Source organism: Nilaparvata lugens, chromosome 12, assembly GCF_014356525.2.
Source record: "Nilaparvata lugens isolate BPH chromosome 12, ASM1435652v1, whole genome shotgun sequence".
NCBI lineage: Eukaryota > Metazoa > Arthropoda > Insecta > Hemiptera > Delphacidae > Nilaparvata > Nilaparvata lugens.
The window spans coordinates 8,039,813-8,057,301 of record NC_052515.1 but is presented as its reverse complement, the minus strand read 5'-3'; the positions used below and the strand labels follow the sequence as shown (position 1 = coordinate 8,057,301).

The 17,489-nt window shown below is 34.3% G+C and overlaps 1 protein-coding gene across 1 annotated transcript in view; it reads left to right on the top strand.

Moving 5' to 3' along the window:
- The first annotated feature begins 5,936 nt into the window (after positions 1 to 5,936).
- The window catches only part of LOC111051569 (transient-receptor-potential-like protein), a 38,830-nt gene continuing 27,277 nt past the window's right edge, over positions 5,937 to 17,489 (top strand). Inside the window, 6 exon segments of the mRNA XM_039438859.1 lie at positions 5,937 to 6,255; positions 8,142 to 8,246; positions 9,556 to 9,692; positions 14,269 to 14,506; positions 15,474 to 15,616; positions 17,163 to 17,364. Coding sequence (XP_039294793.1) covers positions 8,217 to 8,246; positions 9,556 to 9,692; positions 14,269 to 14,506; positions 15,474 to 15,616; positions 17,163 to 17,364 — 750 coding nt within the window. The 5' untranslated portion in view covers positions 5,937 to 6,255; positions 8,142 to 8,216.

Sequence of the window (17,489 nt, the reverse complement as noted above, 5' to 3'; positions counted from 1 at the left end):
GTATATCTTTTAAAACGAAATTATTATATCACAAAAGATCGAATATGAGAGAAACAAATGATTGAATACAAACCTAAAGGCCATTCCACACAGCACGTGGCGTGCGTAGCTGGACGCACGCCACGCCGGCCACGCTAGCCACATACCAATTCACACCGCCACGACTGTTGCGATGCTATACCGGCCACGTTTCCCGTCAGTATGCAGGAAGATGTCAACTCCGACGGTCCCGTGGTGTGAATCTGGATTTTCTTGCGGCTTACCTTGGTTTAATGACTCCAACAGCAGCAGTAGTAATGATAATGAGCTGGTTTTATTGTATTCGGTGACAGCACGGGACCAGTGGGTACATCCAATCAATAAAAAAACGAAGACCTATGGCGAATTCCATCATTTAATGCGCGACCTTGAGGCTGACAATGATAGTATACGTTCTATACGATAGTATACGTCTAGTATACGTTCTGCGCATGCTCGGACCAAAACGTGGCCGGACACGTTTGAAAAGATCGCTCAGAGAGCGAACGGTAGCCACGCGTGGCTAGTATAGCAAGCGTTGCCGCGTGGCCGTGGCTGCTATGTGAATTGCTTCATTTGATTAGCTGGGAAGCGATGTTTTGAAAAGTAGCTAGCGTGCGTCCAGCCACGCACGCCACGTGCTGTGTGGAATGGCCTTAACTCTTGCTTTGAATGATGATTAATATTCAATGGAATATCTGAAATGGCTTTCAATTCCAACTCTTATCTTTCTTATTTTTGTTGGCATTCTCTGACAATGTTTTTTCTCCATATAATAAAGATTATATCATATACATTAAATTATATCAAGTGTAGCTGAATAATACTCTCAATATTCAAATGCAATCTAGATCAATACAAATCATATAGGCTACATTATATGTCATTCCAATGTAGGAATTGAAAATTGTTGTGATTAAAATTATGTATTTTTTATAATAATAAATTACCAAAACGTTGAATGGTGTTTCATACTCATTTGCCCACCTTCCATCACATTCTAGAGAATAAGAGGATATAGAAGTCATAATGATCATGCCTTTTTGAAAAAGGTAAGTGAAATATTTCGAACGTAGTAGCCTAATTCCATTCATCATGAAAAAAGTGAGAGAAAACAAACTTCAAAACCGTGGCCACACCTGTTATTCAGCGCTCCGATCCTACTCATGTCCGATATTCGTGTTGGGTGGAGGGTTGGTGTCAGACCAAATCACATGACAGTTATTGTGTGGCATGCATCATTCAGTATCATATCACATCCGTGATCAGGCCGGAGTGGAATCGGCACAGAGAATGACGGAGGTGGCCTTGACAATATCTGCTTTAATTTTAAGATCGAAATATTATAGTATGTCTTGTTATACAATGATACAATGGGAGAAATAATAGATGTTATATTGTCTTGATTTCCCCTGTAGCCTACGTGTTATTGTGGAACCGGGTGAGCTGAAAATAAGACCTGCACACATTATACGAGTGTATAAAAGCAATATTCATTTCTTAGAAAGCATAGAATGACGAGTTTCAATTTCAATAGAAAAGGGCCTGTCATATTTAACTCTAGTGCCAGTCGAGTTCGAGTACGTTCTAATTCTAGCAAATTAAGTGTCAAAATTCTTAACATCATAATGGAACAAGCCCCAGAGATTAAATCCTGGACGGTGTCAGCATAATCAAGATTGAAATTAAAGAATTGTCCACCCAGCTTCTCGTGAACGGAGTCTGAGTATGGTTTCTTACCTGAGGTAAAACAGAATCGATCTTTCACAACAAAGCTCGGGCCACACTTACCATGCAGCTTTCCGATTTCATCACATAAATCAGTGGTGACAACGGACTGGAATAGTGCATGCAAGACATGTCATGTAATCTGTCCCACCACCACCCCTCCACCAGACAGTAATATCGTACATGAGTAGTGTCGGAACGCTGCATGATTTGGCCCGGTTTTAATTTTCAGTGTGAGACAATGAAAAAAATGCAGTTAAATTGATCAATTAGGCTATTTCAATTTACTGTTATAGTTTGAAAAGGCATAGTGACAAGCATTCTTTCATTATTCAATGAGGCTAGACTCATAAGTTCATCACAGAGAAACAACAGCTCTTCTGTTATAAGTATAAGTGCCGGTTGCACAGAAGCCGATTAAATTTTAACCGTGATTAATTCCATGAGAACCAACCAGAGACTTTTCAAAAAAACCTTCTCAGATTGGCTCTTGTGGAATTAATCACAGTTAAAATTCAATCGGCTTTTGTGCAACCGGGCCTTAGTATAGTTCTTCTTGTATAACAAATGTACAATGTCAAAAGTCTTCAAATAATTTTGAATTCAGAAATTGTAAAATCTTTTTTCACCTCAATTTCTATTTCATTTATTAATTTCAAATTGATATTAAATTTTAATTTTTGAAAATTTTAAAATTTAATTAATTGATATTAACTATGCTTTGACCCACCAAAATATGATAATGAATTACTATAGTGCATTACAACCCACCGGCCCATTACAATCTGCAAATTTGAGAACGAAATATCTAATTTCATGCTTTTTCAACTCAATATTTGCTCAAATTGTTTGAAATCATAAGTCAATTTTTTGGCTATAATTCCTGAATGTATTGTACAATATTTTTCAGTTTTATAATATTTTATTCTCAACCTTGAACTTTCGATTTTCAGTTGAAAATCATTTTTCGAAACTGTTTTTACAGTAGTAGCCTACGCCGTACATGATACACGATGGACGTGTCAAGCGTATTTCAAGTAACCAAATCACCTCACTCGCTTCAAAGCAGTCACAACAAACTCCATCCCCACTGCCATATCTATTGATTCTGTTGCTATTTATAGACACAAAACTGTTAATTGGCTTCTATTTCTTCTTGAGAAAAACGTGTCTATGTAAATCACGTGGATATTGCTCATATTTTCTATACAAAGTTTCAGAGTATACTTGTTTGAGCTATTTTGTATGAATAAAAAAAACGTAACACAACACTTATGTATACGTGTACATGAATACATGGCTTGTATGCGTGTTGATGTTTAAGTCAACTGTATCTACATATTCAGCTCTCTGCAATATATTAAGGAATAAGTAAAAGTTTCAATTCTTTCTTTAAATCATGACCTACCTGCTATAGTGAAGAGCCACCCACGGTATATAGAAGAAGACGGTAGGTGTCACGCGCATGTTTGTGCTAAATTTCCGGTGTAGCTGACGTCATTTTATATCCAATCATCTGTTTTTAACAAATAAGTTTCATAAATTGCAAATAGGTATGAAAAAACATCGGTTGGTGGCGATGACGCAATCTAGCTGGCTGGCCACTGCGCACACATTCCATGACCATTACCGTTTTCATCTAAATACCGTGGAGCCACCTACTCTACACCTACTTTAGTGTAGTTTCTTTCTATCTCTAAGAATCCTTAGAGGAAAAAAGTTGATTGCATTGCATTATTCATCTCTGATGAAACCAAGGGACATGCTTCCTGCAACATACTTCTTATGCAACATATCAAGGAATTTGTATCAGTATTAATGCTTTCTTTAAATCATGACAGACAGTGAAGATTCGCCTTCAATGCTGATTGCATTGCATTATTCGTCTCTGATGAAATCATGTGATATCCAGGTTTTCCACTCCAAATTCAGATCGTCAGAAAATGAAAATCTCTCAATGTATGCAACATGTCTGTGGGATCTGTTGCAATTTAGAAACGCTTAAATTATGTTGAGCTTCCGTATGAATTTCACCAGGTCACTTCCTTCCTCGGTTGTAGTCTACTCATTAACGTTAGGCTGTAGGGTTCCTTTGGTTTAATTGGGGTTTCATTCGTAAATCAGGTGAGAGAAATCTGATAAAAAGTATAAAGTCACAATGCAAAACTCATATTGTGAATAGAGGGCGGGGGGTTCTTCCATCCTGTAGGCTCTCAAATTATGTTTCCAGTAGTAATGCGGGAGTATTTGTTCCTCTTTTGTGGAGGAGGGTCATTGAGGAGTTACTAGGAGAATTTATGTTTGTGTTGAGTTTTTTACGATTTTCAACATAATTTTCCCAACTCAAGCTCAATTATTCGTGAGAACGAAGTAAGATGTACTGGTTGTCAGCTCTCCTTTCTGGATCTTTTTGGGTTGAATACTTTTTACTTCTTCTGGTTGAGAATTCTTTCTACTACCTTCAGATTTCTAATGCTATATTCATGATTTTTATTGCGGAATATGCCCAAAACAGCTTTTTGCTTGTACGTGGGCAATGGAAAGATTTATTTAACAATCTTTCCTGTAGATACATCTTCCTCCTATGTATCCGGCGTTATTATTTCAATTTCAATTCAGTTCATTTCCACATAAGATAACAAAACTTGTAAAAAATACTTTTTTCATTCAAAATTTTCTCGCATTACATATAATATTGGGGCACCGAGCTTCGCTCGTTATTTTTTTTTTATAAACAGAACACAATTTATTCTCTTAAATGATCGTGTTTATATTTCACAGCTGGCTATACGTCATCTTATGAATTTCGGGGATGCGATATTTTGATTTTCCACATACTCACTTTTTTACTATCCACAGCTGTTTCAGCCAAGGATGAATTATCCTTTTAATGTCGTTCATCGAGTTTTCCCAAGGATGAGACCTAGAGCAATCAAATCTTTATATCATGAACCTACTATGTTCCAAATTTCGTGAAAATCGTTAGTGCCGTTTTCGAGATCCGTTAAACATAAATAACCAGATATATAAATACAGAAATTGCTCGCTTAGTATAATAGGATGACAGTGTTTACAAATTGAAGTAATCATTATACAACATACGTTGTTAGAAAAATGAAGTTTCTATCATACATCATACGGTCTATCATGACTGTCTATCGTACTGTCGTAAGAATTTAGATTAGTTTATTTCATCCTGTGACCTCCTTTGGAAGGGGCATAAGGATTAAATTTGTCAATTTTTCACTGATATTCAGTTTCCTAATTTAACGAATTAACAAATCGTTAGAGTTGAAGTCGATTCTCTGGTGCCGGGAAAGTGACCGTGGAACTGTCTAGATCTTCATTATTATAAAACTTCAGTTAAAATAATGATAATATGAGAGTGGAATACATTATTCTTTTCATTGTAACATAATATTTATTCATTTATTACAAAATAAGCACATATTGGGAGAGTTATGAGGATACATTGTACCATTTTACTCAAAAATTGAGATATCAAAAAACTCCGAAGTAAGGATGAATCTTATTTTCTCAAACCTATTCCATTTCCACTAAAATTCAATATGAACAGAGAATTCTAAATTTTCATAGTTGTCTAAATAAAAAAATTCAAAAACAAAAATAGCTTTATACATTGAAAGGTGAAATTCTCCTAAAAGATTTATCCAATCAGCCTTGATGACCTCTCACTCTTGTTCATTATTTATCCACATTTACTATCAAACAGTTTTGTATATTCACTATAGTAAAAATTAACCAAAGGGAAAATATGGGGAGTCTGATATCTCTATGATTCAAATCTATCAAGTCCGTCAAAACGAATTTGAAAAAATAAAACAAGATTTCAAACTCACTACAATTATCTTAGTATTCTCAAGAATCATATTCTCTTCAATAATTAAGAAATGTTTATTATGTGAGTTGGAATTGAACTACTGTATTTGATTTCCTCTGTATAATGTAAATCTGATGTAAGCTGGCAATATTCTACATTAGTTTCCTATTTTCACATATAACTACGCATTCCCTGCAACACCCCTAATCCATTTACTTGAAACCAATGTATGGAAATAGCCACTAGGTTATGTAGATACATAAGGAAACAGCATAAGGGATGAGGTGAAAGTCACAGGGGTGGGAGAGAGTGCTAATTTAATAAATGTTGCCATATAAAAAGCTGTAATAGGCTTTGGAAGCCATTCTAGTTGTAGAATTCTTGCAATGAGCCTCTGGCTGGGCTGAGTGTTTAAACAAAACTGGTCACAAGTTGTGACACAAGTTTGTCCATCGACTTGTTTGTCAACTTGTCTGTCAAACTTGTTCGACAAGTTTAAAGAACTGTGACGGAACGTTTTTGAAGACCGGGTGCAACTCTAGTTTGTGATTGGTTGGGTTAAAAAAGTTTATGCTTTTTAAAAAGTTCAAAGCTTTTTTGGATAAGTTGGGGGGAGTTTGGTATCACATTAGTGCCTGGAGTCCTGGAGTGACAGCTTAACACGGACGGTGAGTAAAATTTTTCAATTTTCTCCTTAAAATTCCCAGTGAAAATCTTAGAAATTAGAGACGAAAAGAAACGTTGAAGCGTAAGAATCAAAGAAAGCCATAGAAAAGGTATGTAAAAAATACTTTGGCGGTTCAAACAAACGAGAAACTGAATAAATTAATGATAGGTAGAAAGCCTTTCGAGAGTGAAGAAGACTGGAAAATGTATAAAATATAGGTAAAAAGAGAATTGAGAGCATGTTAAAGACTAGAAAAATATCAATAATTGGTGAGATGAGTATTTTGAACATTACAAAGAATGAAATCTGTATTATTCACAGAAAAAAAGTATTAAGAGTATAGGAAATAATTCAAACTGTAATAGTTATAGATCGTGAGAAACCTTTAGAACGTGAAAGAATAGTAACTATAAATCAATTATGAAAAGAATCTCTCGACTTTGCTAATTATTGTGGACTCTGAATACTTGAGGTTGATAATTGTTGAATATCAGGAGTAGTATCGTATTGTTTGGTGGAATAAATGGTTTTGTCAAAGTCTTTATGTTTTAAACAAGTACGGTGAAGGCTTCATAACAAACTACATAGTATATCAGGAACTTATAAAGAAACGAGTTTTGTTCGGTTAATTAAAAATACCGGAAATTGTCTTCAAAATTGTCAAATTCAATATACTGTAGTTGAAATTTTATACCACAATATATCTCTTACGCTACTGAACAGAAAATGGACGATTTTAAAAAGAATGAATAACATCTCTAATTAATTCGCTCATACATACATAATTCATTAATCAATAGAATACGTCCACTTCAATAGCTAAGAACTTATTGAGAAAAGATCAGCGATGAAAATCTATTTGTTAACGCCTATATTAGAGAGATGTCAATGCTGTATTTTTCTGTTGATAGATAAACCAAGAATATAAGTGTGATTCACTTTATTTATTTATTCAGTGATACACAAAACATGATTTGTTAAAATGATTTGGGAAGGATCAATAGACATAGCCCAAAACTGTTCATTCCCCGAATTTTGATTCATACTCTAGACCAACAAGTGGTTGAATGGAAGATAAAAACTAAATAACGGACAACTGAAGATAGCATTTTATATGGAAGATAATAGATCAATAGAAAGGAAACATTGATTCAAATACATTTCGCTTCCCTTTCCTAATACACAATGAAGTAATTAACGCTTAGGCTAGTTACACACACATCGATTTTTGGTCGTACGATATTTTGCCGTCACTATGAATTCTATCAGATTAAACGGAACTTGGCAAACATCATATGTTTGAAATCATCTGTTCAATCTAATAGAATTTATAAGGACGGTAAAATATCGTACGACCAAAAATCGATGTGTATGTAACTAGCCTTAATGTATTAACATTGAATGAGTTTTAACAAATAACTAGTAACTCTCATGATTAAACATTGAGTTGAAAAATTACTTCTACTCTTCACTCTTTGAAAATCTTATTTTATCAATAATTAGAACCTGTCATAACGATGAGGCTCGACAATTCCCTAAAACAATAATAGTTTAAAAATTATAATTCAATCAAGTAAATTTCAATGAAAGCACAATTACTGTAGGTGTTTTTTTACAATTTATTTGGGTTTTCCATCATTATATTTTTCCAAACTCTAAATTATCCAAAGTATACAAGCCTGATTGAAATATTGATCAAAATCAAGGCAGCAACTCAAACCTGGTTCATAAGTGAACTGTATTTTCTCCTCGATTTATCTCCAATCTTATGGTTGATGACATCTTGTTTTGTCGTTCTTTCACAAAACCTTGTCATTCTCTCCAACTATCCCATATTTTTTGTTCTGCTATGAATTGATATATTTTCTGTTAACTTTTGATTTGCAGCAACTCCTAGGAGACAGGAAACGAAGGTGAACCATAGCTAATAATTGGTTGGCGACGCAGAGTATAAGTCCAGCCATGTCTGACGAGAAAAAGGACTCAAACGGAGTAAGTTGACATTTCATTCTAGAGAATAAATCAAAAATATAAACTAGTAATGTTATAAAATTACGAAATTAATAAATTGATTAATCAATTAGAAAATAGCTATTTATGTATTAAGAGCGTAATGCGCGACTTTATCGCTCGCGCAAAACAGTTATCACGCGACGCGAAGCGGAGCGTGATAATTTTGCAAGAGCGATAAAGAAGCATTACGCGCGAATTACATACAACATTTTTTCTACAACTGCCCAAACCTGTTAAATTCCTTATATCGGCGCAGTTACAATTACCGACTTTTTAGGTTAAGATCTGACCTTTTGGCGAGCTGCTTACCATCAGCTGATTGGCGAGCGTGAAGAAACTCTTCTGCGCATGCGCGAATGATTTGCGAGCGTAAAGAAAATTTACTGCGCATGCGCGGATGGTTAGCGAGCGAAAAAGTAGATTCTCCTCAGAAATAAGCTGTTTTACGAGGAGAATTGAGTATGTAAATTCTTTTTTTACGCGCAGTTGTAGAAAAATAGATTTACTTCAAAATTGATCGTAGATTTACTCAATAGAGAACAGTCGTTAATGACAACTTTTCCACGCCCCTTCTAGTCACGGTAACCGCAAATTGGCAAAACTGTATCACCTGTTCATTCAACTTAGGACCTGGTCACATAGAGAGTGATCTGAGATCTAATAGGTATCTATATATTGGAGAGCAATCTAAGATATGGATATAGACATATAAATAAAAATATAAACAGACAAAACATAAAGACAAACAGACAAAAGCCGATCGAGTCGAAACATAGGCCTCAGCTTCGCTTCGGTCAATAAATCACAGTACCCTTTTAAATTAATTTGTTACAACATGATTCGGACATTAAAGCCATTTAATTGAAAATGGCGTTAATGTCCGGAACATGTTGTGACAAAATAATTTAAAAGGGTACTGAGATTTATATTTTCATTTCTATTAAAAGTAGGCCTCATGAAAAAAGACAAATTTAGACATCTATGAGATCGCATATCACTGAACGCTCTCTGTGTGACCGAGCCCTGATACTTTGGTGACTATCACTCTTGCCTCATTTCTCTCCTGTTGGAATAGACGTATAAAGTATGTCGAGATTGCATAGATAGTAACTCAAGAATTATCTCCCTTGATTATACAATAATGATCACATGATAACTGTTAATTCAATCATACATGATTATTATAGATTGGACTATTGTTCCTCCAAGCTATATCTAATTATATATTGATTGGTTGACTGATAATCTATAATTTTCGATGATTGTTAATTTGTACGTGTGGTTTTAGGTTGGACTGCAAATAGAGGGCCCTGGCATAATGCATAGACGTCCCATTGAAATGCCTTGTCTGCCGGCTCCGCTCAGTTTGGAGGAGAAAAAATTCCTACTAGCTGTTGAGAGGGGCGATGCTGCTAATGTCAGAAGGTAAGTAATTCCTAAATCTAGATATTCTTAACAATAATATAATATCTGAAATATAGAATATGTTTTGCTACTCTTCCTCCTCATCCTCATTCTCCTACTCCTAATTTCCCATGTCATATTCCTCCTCCATTTCTTCTTCACCTCTTCCTCATATTTCTTCTCCTTTTCCTCGTCCTCCTCCCATTTCACTTTCTTTCTATTCTTTCTATTCTGCTATTCTATTAATTAGGAAACAATATTGTATTTGATTTTTGGAATGCATTTGATTGTATAATTATTTTTTTTTTTTTTGAATAAAGAATTTGAAGAATTTGAATTTTGCTTTCTGAAATATTATTTTGTTGGATTGTTCATTCAATTTCAATTCTAAATTTAATGAAAATGAATTCATAGGAATACATATCCACAGAACATTTCATATACATCTCCATGTGATTGGTACATTATAACAGAAAATTTATGGAATTGATTCATATATAATATTAGAATATTTGAAATAAAATTGAACCAAATTTGCATCTTCCTGAAAGTAATAGAAGAGGAGTAATTTATTATACAACAGCAATATTCGAATTAGTAGGCTCACGTCATGAAATAAGTACACATCATCAAATAGGTATTGTGTGATAGAGTCGAAAAATAATAGCTTCAATCCACGAATGTGAAAGTAAATCAATAATATACGGAGCTAGGGTATTGAATAAGTTCTTTACGGTATTAAAGGAGTTTGACGGATTCTATTCACATATTTCATAATACGTTCATTAATAAATTCTTCATTTGAGTGATTCATTTTTATGTGCATGGAAGAATAGTATGGTTATTAGTGAGATATTATTATTTTTTGCAGTTCCTAGTTACATTAAGAATAGAAGCATATAATATCAAAAACTTGTTCAATGAGAATTAAATAACATGTCACCGAAACGAATATTCTATACTGAGTGGGATAAAATTTGCAGAAATATTTCAACCCAACAACATTTCAAACCAGAAACCACAACCACAACACCAGATACAGGAATCTTCTCACCACCAATGTTGCAAGGAAGGCACTATACCAGAGACATTTCAATCATTTAGCACTAAAATTTTATAATCTATTTCCTGCAAACTTCAAACAGATTAATCATCCTAGAAGGAAGACAGAACATAGGAAACATTATTTCAAACAACAACTAACCACCTAATGACTTATTAAACACTTACTTATTAATAATCCGTACAAAGAAAAACAAACAAAACCTACTCTAGAATATGGTAAGCCATAGTGGAGTAGGTCAATTTCCACACAGAAAAAACTAAACAAGTAGAAGTTACATTATAAGAATTTTTTGTAATCAACTATTATATCTAATTGTGATTTATCTAATAGTTTGTGTAATTGATGTTGTAGTTCTAGTTTTTTTTGAAATTAAACATTTATTTATTAATTTATTGTATAAAATATTGCAAAAAAACACTCTTAACTGGTGTAGCAAACACCTTCGCATGCATAATACATTGTATATCAGTCTAAATGAAACCCTTAAGGTAATCCTGTGTGGGCCTCCTTCATACCCTTATTCACAATATAAAAATATCATCATTCCATTCATTTATTCCTAAAAATGCTTCAGTTACTAACTCATTAACAAATTATTTCATTCATTTTTTCATCGTGGAGCTGAAAGTATAATATTATAGCTTCAAAGCTGAGAATTTCATTTTTGAGGAAAATGCTGTAAACTTTTTTCGTTAGCTGGAAGGGATGGTCTGAAAAGGTCACTGTAATTCTGTAATGTTTATTTGGTGCTTCATTGTCGACCTAGGGCTATTCGAATGAAGTTAATGTTTTGTCATTGTTTTTGCCGTGTTTTGGTTGCAAAGAAAATTCAGACACCCTGAACTTTCTGTGCCTAGTTCAACTCTACTGAATAAGGAATACTGTCAGTATTCCTTATGAGCCCCTCAATTTGAATAATAATACCTCTTATATAAGAATAATAATGAATAACACCTTCCCCAATGGATAACAATACCTCCTGAGTTATTATCTACGACTTTATCCTACAGCTAGCAGGTAACACGTGTTCCGCAAAGCTCTAATTAAAAACTTGACGAACTGAGAACTTGACCAACTGAAATCATGAAGAATTCATAATATTCATATAACCATCCTTGGTGAATAAAGAATCTATATGCGAAATTTCAAGCTAATCAGTCCAGTAGTTCAGACTATTGCGTCATTCGTTAAATTCCTATCTTGTACCTACGTGTATAAGACAATTTTTTCCTTTTATATATATTACGGTATTCCTTTTATATATATATTTTTCCTACAGTTACGTTGAAAAGTGGCCATTGCTGCACTGATTACAGAACGCAAAGAATCACTTTTCCGCTCTAGTGCGGGAATAGTTATTTGTGTAACTAGTGCGCAAAGTGTCAGTTTGCTGCACCGAAAGAAACGTTTACGCCCGAGCCGTAGGCGAGGGCGGAATGGTTTCTTGAGTGCAGCAGAGGAACTTTGCGCACGTATTTCACATTAAGTTTTTCCTACAGTTACCATTGAATATGATAAGTGGGTAATTATGGGTAAAATTGCCTGAAATGCATCAAATGTTTTTCTGTGTAATTTTATTATTGATAAAAACCTTAATCCTAAAATCCTAAAGTCCTCGTTGTCCTTGGTTATAATATATAATGAATAATAATTAGCGCGTTGTGCTTGGTTGCACGTCTGCTCACTATAGCAGCCACAGCAGTCACTGTTACCAACTTCATTTTGATTTTGCTGCACTGTTGCTCCATATAACCTACTAAGTATTTTGCGTTGCCATGTTGCAAATCTGGAGTGCAGAAAAATTTTTCCCGCACTAGAGCGGAAAAGTGATTCTTTGCGTTCTGTAATCAGTGCAGCAATGGCCACTTTTCAACGTAACTGTAGGAAAAAATTTTTCTGCACTCCAGATTTGCAACATGGCAACGCAAAATACTTGGTAGGTTATATGGAGCAACAGTGCAGCAAAATCAAAATGAAGTTGGTAACAGTGACTGGACTGCTATAGTGAGCAGAGGTGCAACCAAGCACAACGCGCTAATTATTACATTATATATTATAACCAAGGACAACGAGGACTTTAGGATTTTAGGATTAAGGTTTTTATCAATAATAAAATTACACAGAAAAACATTTGATGGATTTCAGGCAATTTTACCCATAATTACCCACTTTTCATATTCAATGGTAACTGTAGGAAAAACTTAATGTGAAATACGTGCGCAAAGTTCCTCTGCTGCACTCAAGAAACCATTCCGCCCTCGCCTACGGCTCGGGCGTAAACGTTTCTTTCGGTGCAGCAAACTGTCACTTTGCGCACTAGTTGCACAAATAACTATTCCCATTTATTATATAAACAGCAGGTAGCCCGTGCTCCACAAGGGTCTTATCAAAAACTTAACAAACTGAAAATCTCGCCTACTGAAATCTACTGAAATCTGTTTATAGTGTTAATGAGTTTGTAGAATGTTTGACACTTGATAACACATCTATAGACATATAGAATATTATTGTTGTTGTCCTGTTTTTATATTGTTGATTTGTTATTACTATTATTATTGTTAGTGTTACAAAACGTTACCATACTTATTCATGTATTGATGAATGAAGAATGTTATAAATTGTAAATGTACCTGACCTTGTTATACAATTTGTTTTGTAATGACAATAAACAATTTTGATTTGATTTGATTTGATTTGATTTAAGATGATTTGAAATAGGCCTATGAACATCCTCGATGAATTGAGAATATATGTACGAAATTACAAGTTAGTCAGTCCAGTAGTTCAGACGTGATGATACGTCATTCGTGGATTTCCTACCCCGTTCGTGTATAAGCCACTTCTTTTCTTCATTACACAGAGATCGAAAAGTCGCGCACATGTTTCTTAATGAACCTTCCTGTAAGTATTAGCATAGAGGAACAATATCGTAAGGTTATGCTATGGTTTTTCTATGGTATTAGTTTCTATGAATTACTTATGCTGGCTTATTCAAGATAGGACCTCATGTAGTACCTGCTACAAAATATATAGGTCTTTGAACTGGATACTAGCTACCTACATTAGGTCTGTAGTCCTAATAAGTTTACTGCTTAGTAAGCATGTCGTTTTCTCAAAAGCAACGAGTTGCAACTGAAACTGGGGTAAAAGTAGGGTAAACTGAGCTAAATTCTTTCAATTGTCGTGAGATTACTTTAAAAGAAGAGTTTATAAGAACAGGCCACACACATACTGGATGAACAGAACTGAAGATGAACATAACAACATCAATGTACACGTGCTGAAAAATTGTAGCATCAAACTTTATAAACCGAAATCATGCATGAAAAATACTGAAAAGGCAGCCATTTTGAGCATTTGTTGTAAAAATTCAAATAATTTCAGTATATAAACTGATAATAAATGAAGTTTGTAAAATACATTTCACTTCTTCCTTACCTTATCATACGCTTATTGATGTGCGCAACTTTCCGATCATTCTGTAGTTCAAGTAAATAATTACTTGTTCAATATTTGTTGTACATTTTTCAGAATGATTCAGCGCTCGCACCGCCGCCGAGACATCAACATCAACTGCGTGGACAGCCTGGGTCGAGGTGCTCTGAACCTGGCCATAGATGGGGAAAACCTGGAGATGGTTGAGTTGCTAGTGGTGATGGGAATCGACACCAAGGATGCACTCCTGCATGCCATCAACGCTGAGTTCGTGGAGGCCGTGGAGCTGCTACTAGAACACGAGGAGATCATACACAAAGAGGGGGATCCCTATGTAAGTATAGACTATATAAACAGGCTCGAATCTGTGGCACAGCCATAGAGAAAAGATAGAATAAGAAGGTATCCCATTAGTTGAGTCAGGACCTCCTATATATACTGTGTAAAAAATCCTGGTTGTATTTTCGTAAATTCACTTCTTCACATAATATTCTTCATTTTACTTCACTTTATTCATGTCTTTTCGTAACTGTACTTTATCACTTTCTTAACAAACTGTTACTTTATTCTTCTATTCATTTATACAATAATTACATAATCAAAATGATAGGGAGAGGATAAGTAAGATAACTTGAGCTATTCCTCTCCCAAATTCAGATAACACATAGTCCGAAATAGGCTAAATCTTTTCCGTCAGTGTGGCAAGAAGTGCAACAGAAAGTAACAATTTTAATTTTAATTTCCAAAATACATTAATATCAGGTAGTCCTGTATTCTAGATTAGTATGAATGGGAGTATATTGTAAGCAGCACGAAATTAAAAGGTGGCCACATCAAAGAATGTTAGTGTTTTTTCACTTTAAAAGTTTTATGAAATACGATAGTAATAAAAAGATGAATTACATTCAAATACTTGACAGATTTTGTGTTCAGACGAAATAATGGGAACATACACACTAGCTCGGTTGCACTAAAGCCAGTCAAATTTTAACCATGCTTAAAATCTACGAGAACCAATCAGAGGAGTTTTTCCGAGAAGAATGCTTCTCTAATTCGTTATCGTGGCATTAAATCAGGATTAGAAGTTGACGGACCTTTGTGCAATCGTGTGTAAGTATTACAAAAACTCAATAAATTCAAAACTTGATTTCTCCAATCAGGTCGTTTCTCCACCCAACTCCAAGGATTGAACTGTTGTTCAAATATTTATTGGAATTGTGTTAACTAGTGGATGTACTTATTCTGTATGTGATTCAAATTGATTTATTATGGTTAAATTTGAACAATTTGCAATGTCACAGAGTTGGGAAAGAGCTGACAAGATCACAGCGACATTCACGCCTGACATCACGCCACTGATGTTGGCTGCTCATAAGAACAATTACGAGATACTCAAGATTTTGTTGGACCGAGGGGCTACTCTACCTATGCCTCATGACGTCAGGTATTACAATTATTTTTCAAACATAATTATTAAGAACCTTAGCAGTTTTAAATTATCATTGATCCTATAGCTCTCTTTTCATTTTTTTATTTTTGATTCATGATTAATTCAGAGATCCACATTTTTACTCTTTCATTCTGAGTGGGCCAAATGATTTTTAGTAACCTATTTTTGGTATATTTGGTACTTGGTATTGTGCTATTTTTTTATAGTTTATGATGTCAGGTTTTACAGTGTTACTCTCAGTATCTTCCAAATATACTTTACAATCTTAACAATTTTATGAATAACAATATATCAACAATTTTAGCATTTTTTGAACTCTCATTCATTTTCCTCCTATCCTCTCTTCTCAATTTGTTATTCAAGATCTATTCTGTGATTCTCTATTCCCCCATTCGGAGTGAGTCAACTGTAATATGCTGTATTGATAGGTAAAAAGGACATTCAAGGTCTATTTCCACCCAAAAAAGCAAAAAATAGGACTGTCACAATCTACTGCTCATTGTGCACGACACTGCAATTTTTTTAGCGAATGTCAATTTTATCAACTCCTATCTACTATAAAAATGAAAGTAGAAATAATAGGGTTTAAATGAAAGTATATGTATTTTATCAAGGGTACACGATAAACAGCTATCCGTCAATCACATTCAAGTCGACTTTTGTTCCAACATATTCCTCATTTCCAAAACGCTTTTTCCCTATTGACTAATAATCTATTTCAGACACCGGCCATTTTGTGGAGCAGAACAGTTACTACGAATGGGAAACCAGTACTGTTTTTCTTCTAGAAGATTCCTAGAGAAGATGCTGTAGCCTACTACTGTTATGTATACAATATTTTGTATTTCAATTCTATACAATATCGAGGAACCTTATTGTTCTTCTAGAAGATTCTGAAGTTCAATGGAATAGGTCCGTCATTTTCGTGAATAATTTCATACAGGAGTAAGTTTTAAGTTTTAAATTGTCAGAATGAAGATTACACCATAGGTGTTGAAACATAAAATTACTTCACTTATATCTGCTACTTTATTCAAATTAATAAAAACAATACAAAATATTTTAACGACTAGTTTCGGCCATAGGTCATTTTCAAGTTAAAATGTCATTTTAACTTGAAAATGACCTATAGTCGAAACTAATCTTCAAAATAATTCAAAGTTTGTAATAAAGAGTACTAAATGTTGTTATATTGTTTTTATTAAGTGTTGGAACATATTTGAAGCTTACTATTAAATTCGTGATATTTTTATACAATATTCTTTTGCTTTTATTATGGATAAATATCAAAATATCTCACCAGAAACAGTATCTGGAACCTTATCGTTCTAGAAGTTTCTAAAATCAAATAGGACCTCCATTTCCGTGGATAATGTCAATCCTACAGGAGCGATACTTCATCTGAGTAGTTTATTTCCCGAAGTATTTGTATTTATAACCATGTTTAAGTTTAATACTAGGAGAGTTCACTCACGTAAATTTACACTTACACTCAAACATACACTTACGTGTATTTAATTCGATATCCTTCTAATTGCAGGTGTGGCTGTGACGTATGCATCAGAGATTCCAATGAGGATTCCCTTCGTCATTCCATGTCTCGTGTGAATGAATACAGGGCATTGGCCTCTCCTTCTCTGATTGCTCTTTCCAGCAACGATCCCATCCTCACAGCTTTCCAACTATCCTGGGATCTCAGAAATTTGGCCTTCACTGAGCAGGAAGTCAAAAGCGAGTACATGGTGAGTTTTGGTAGATGAAGTTCTGGAAAATTTTGTTCAAAACTTTCAAATTTATAACGTGGAAAGCATGTAAGTAAAGAGTTTCAGTTCATGGAAATTCTCAATAATTTGTTTCAAATTCTCAA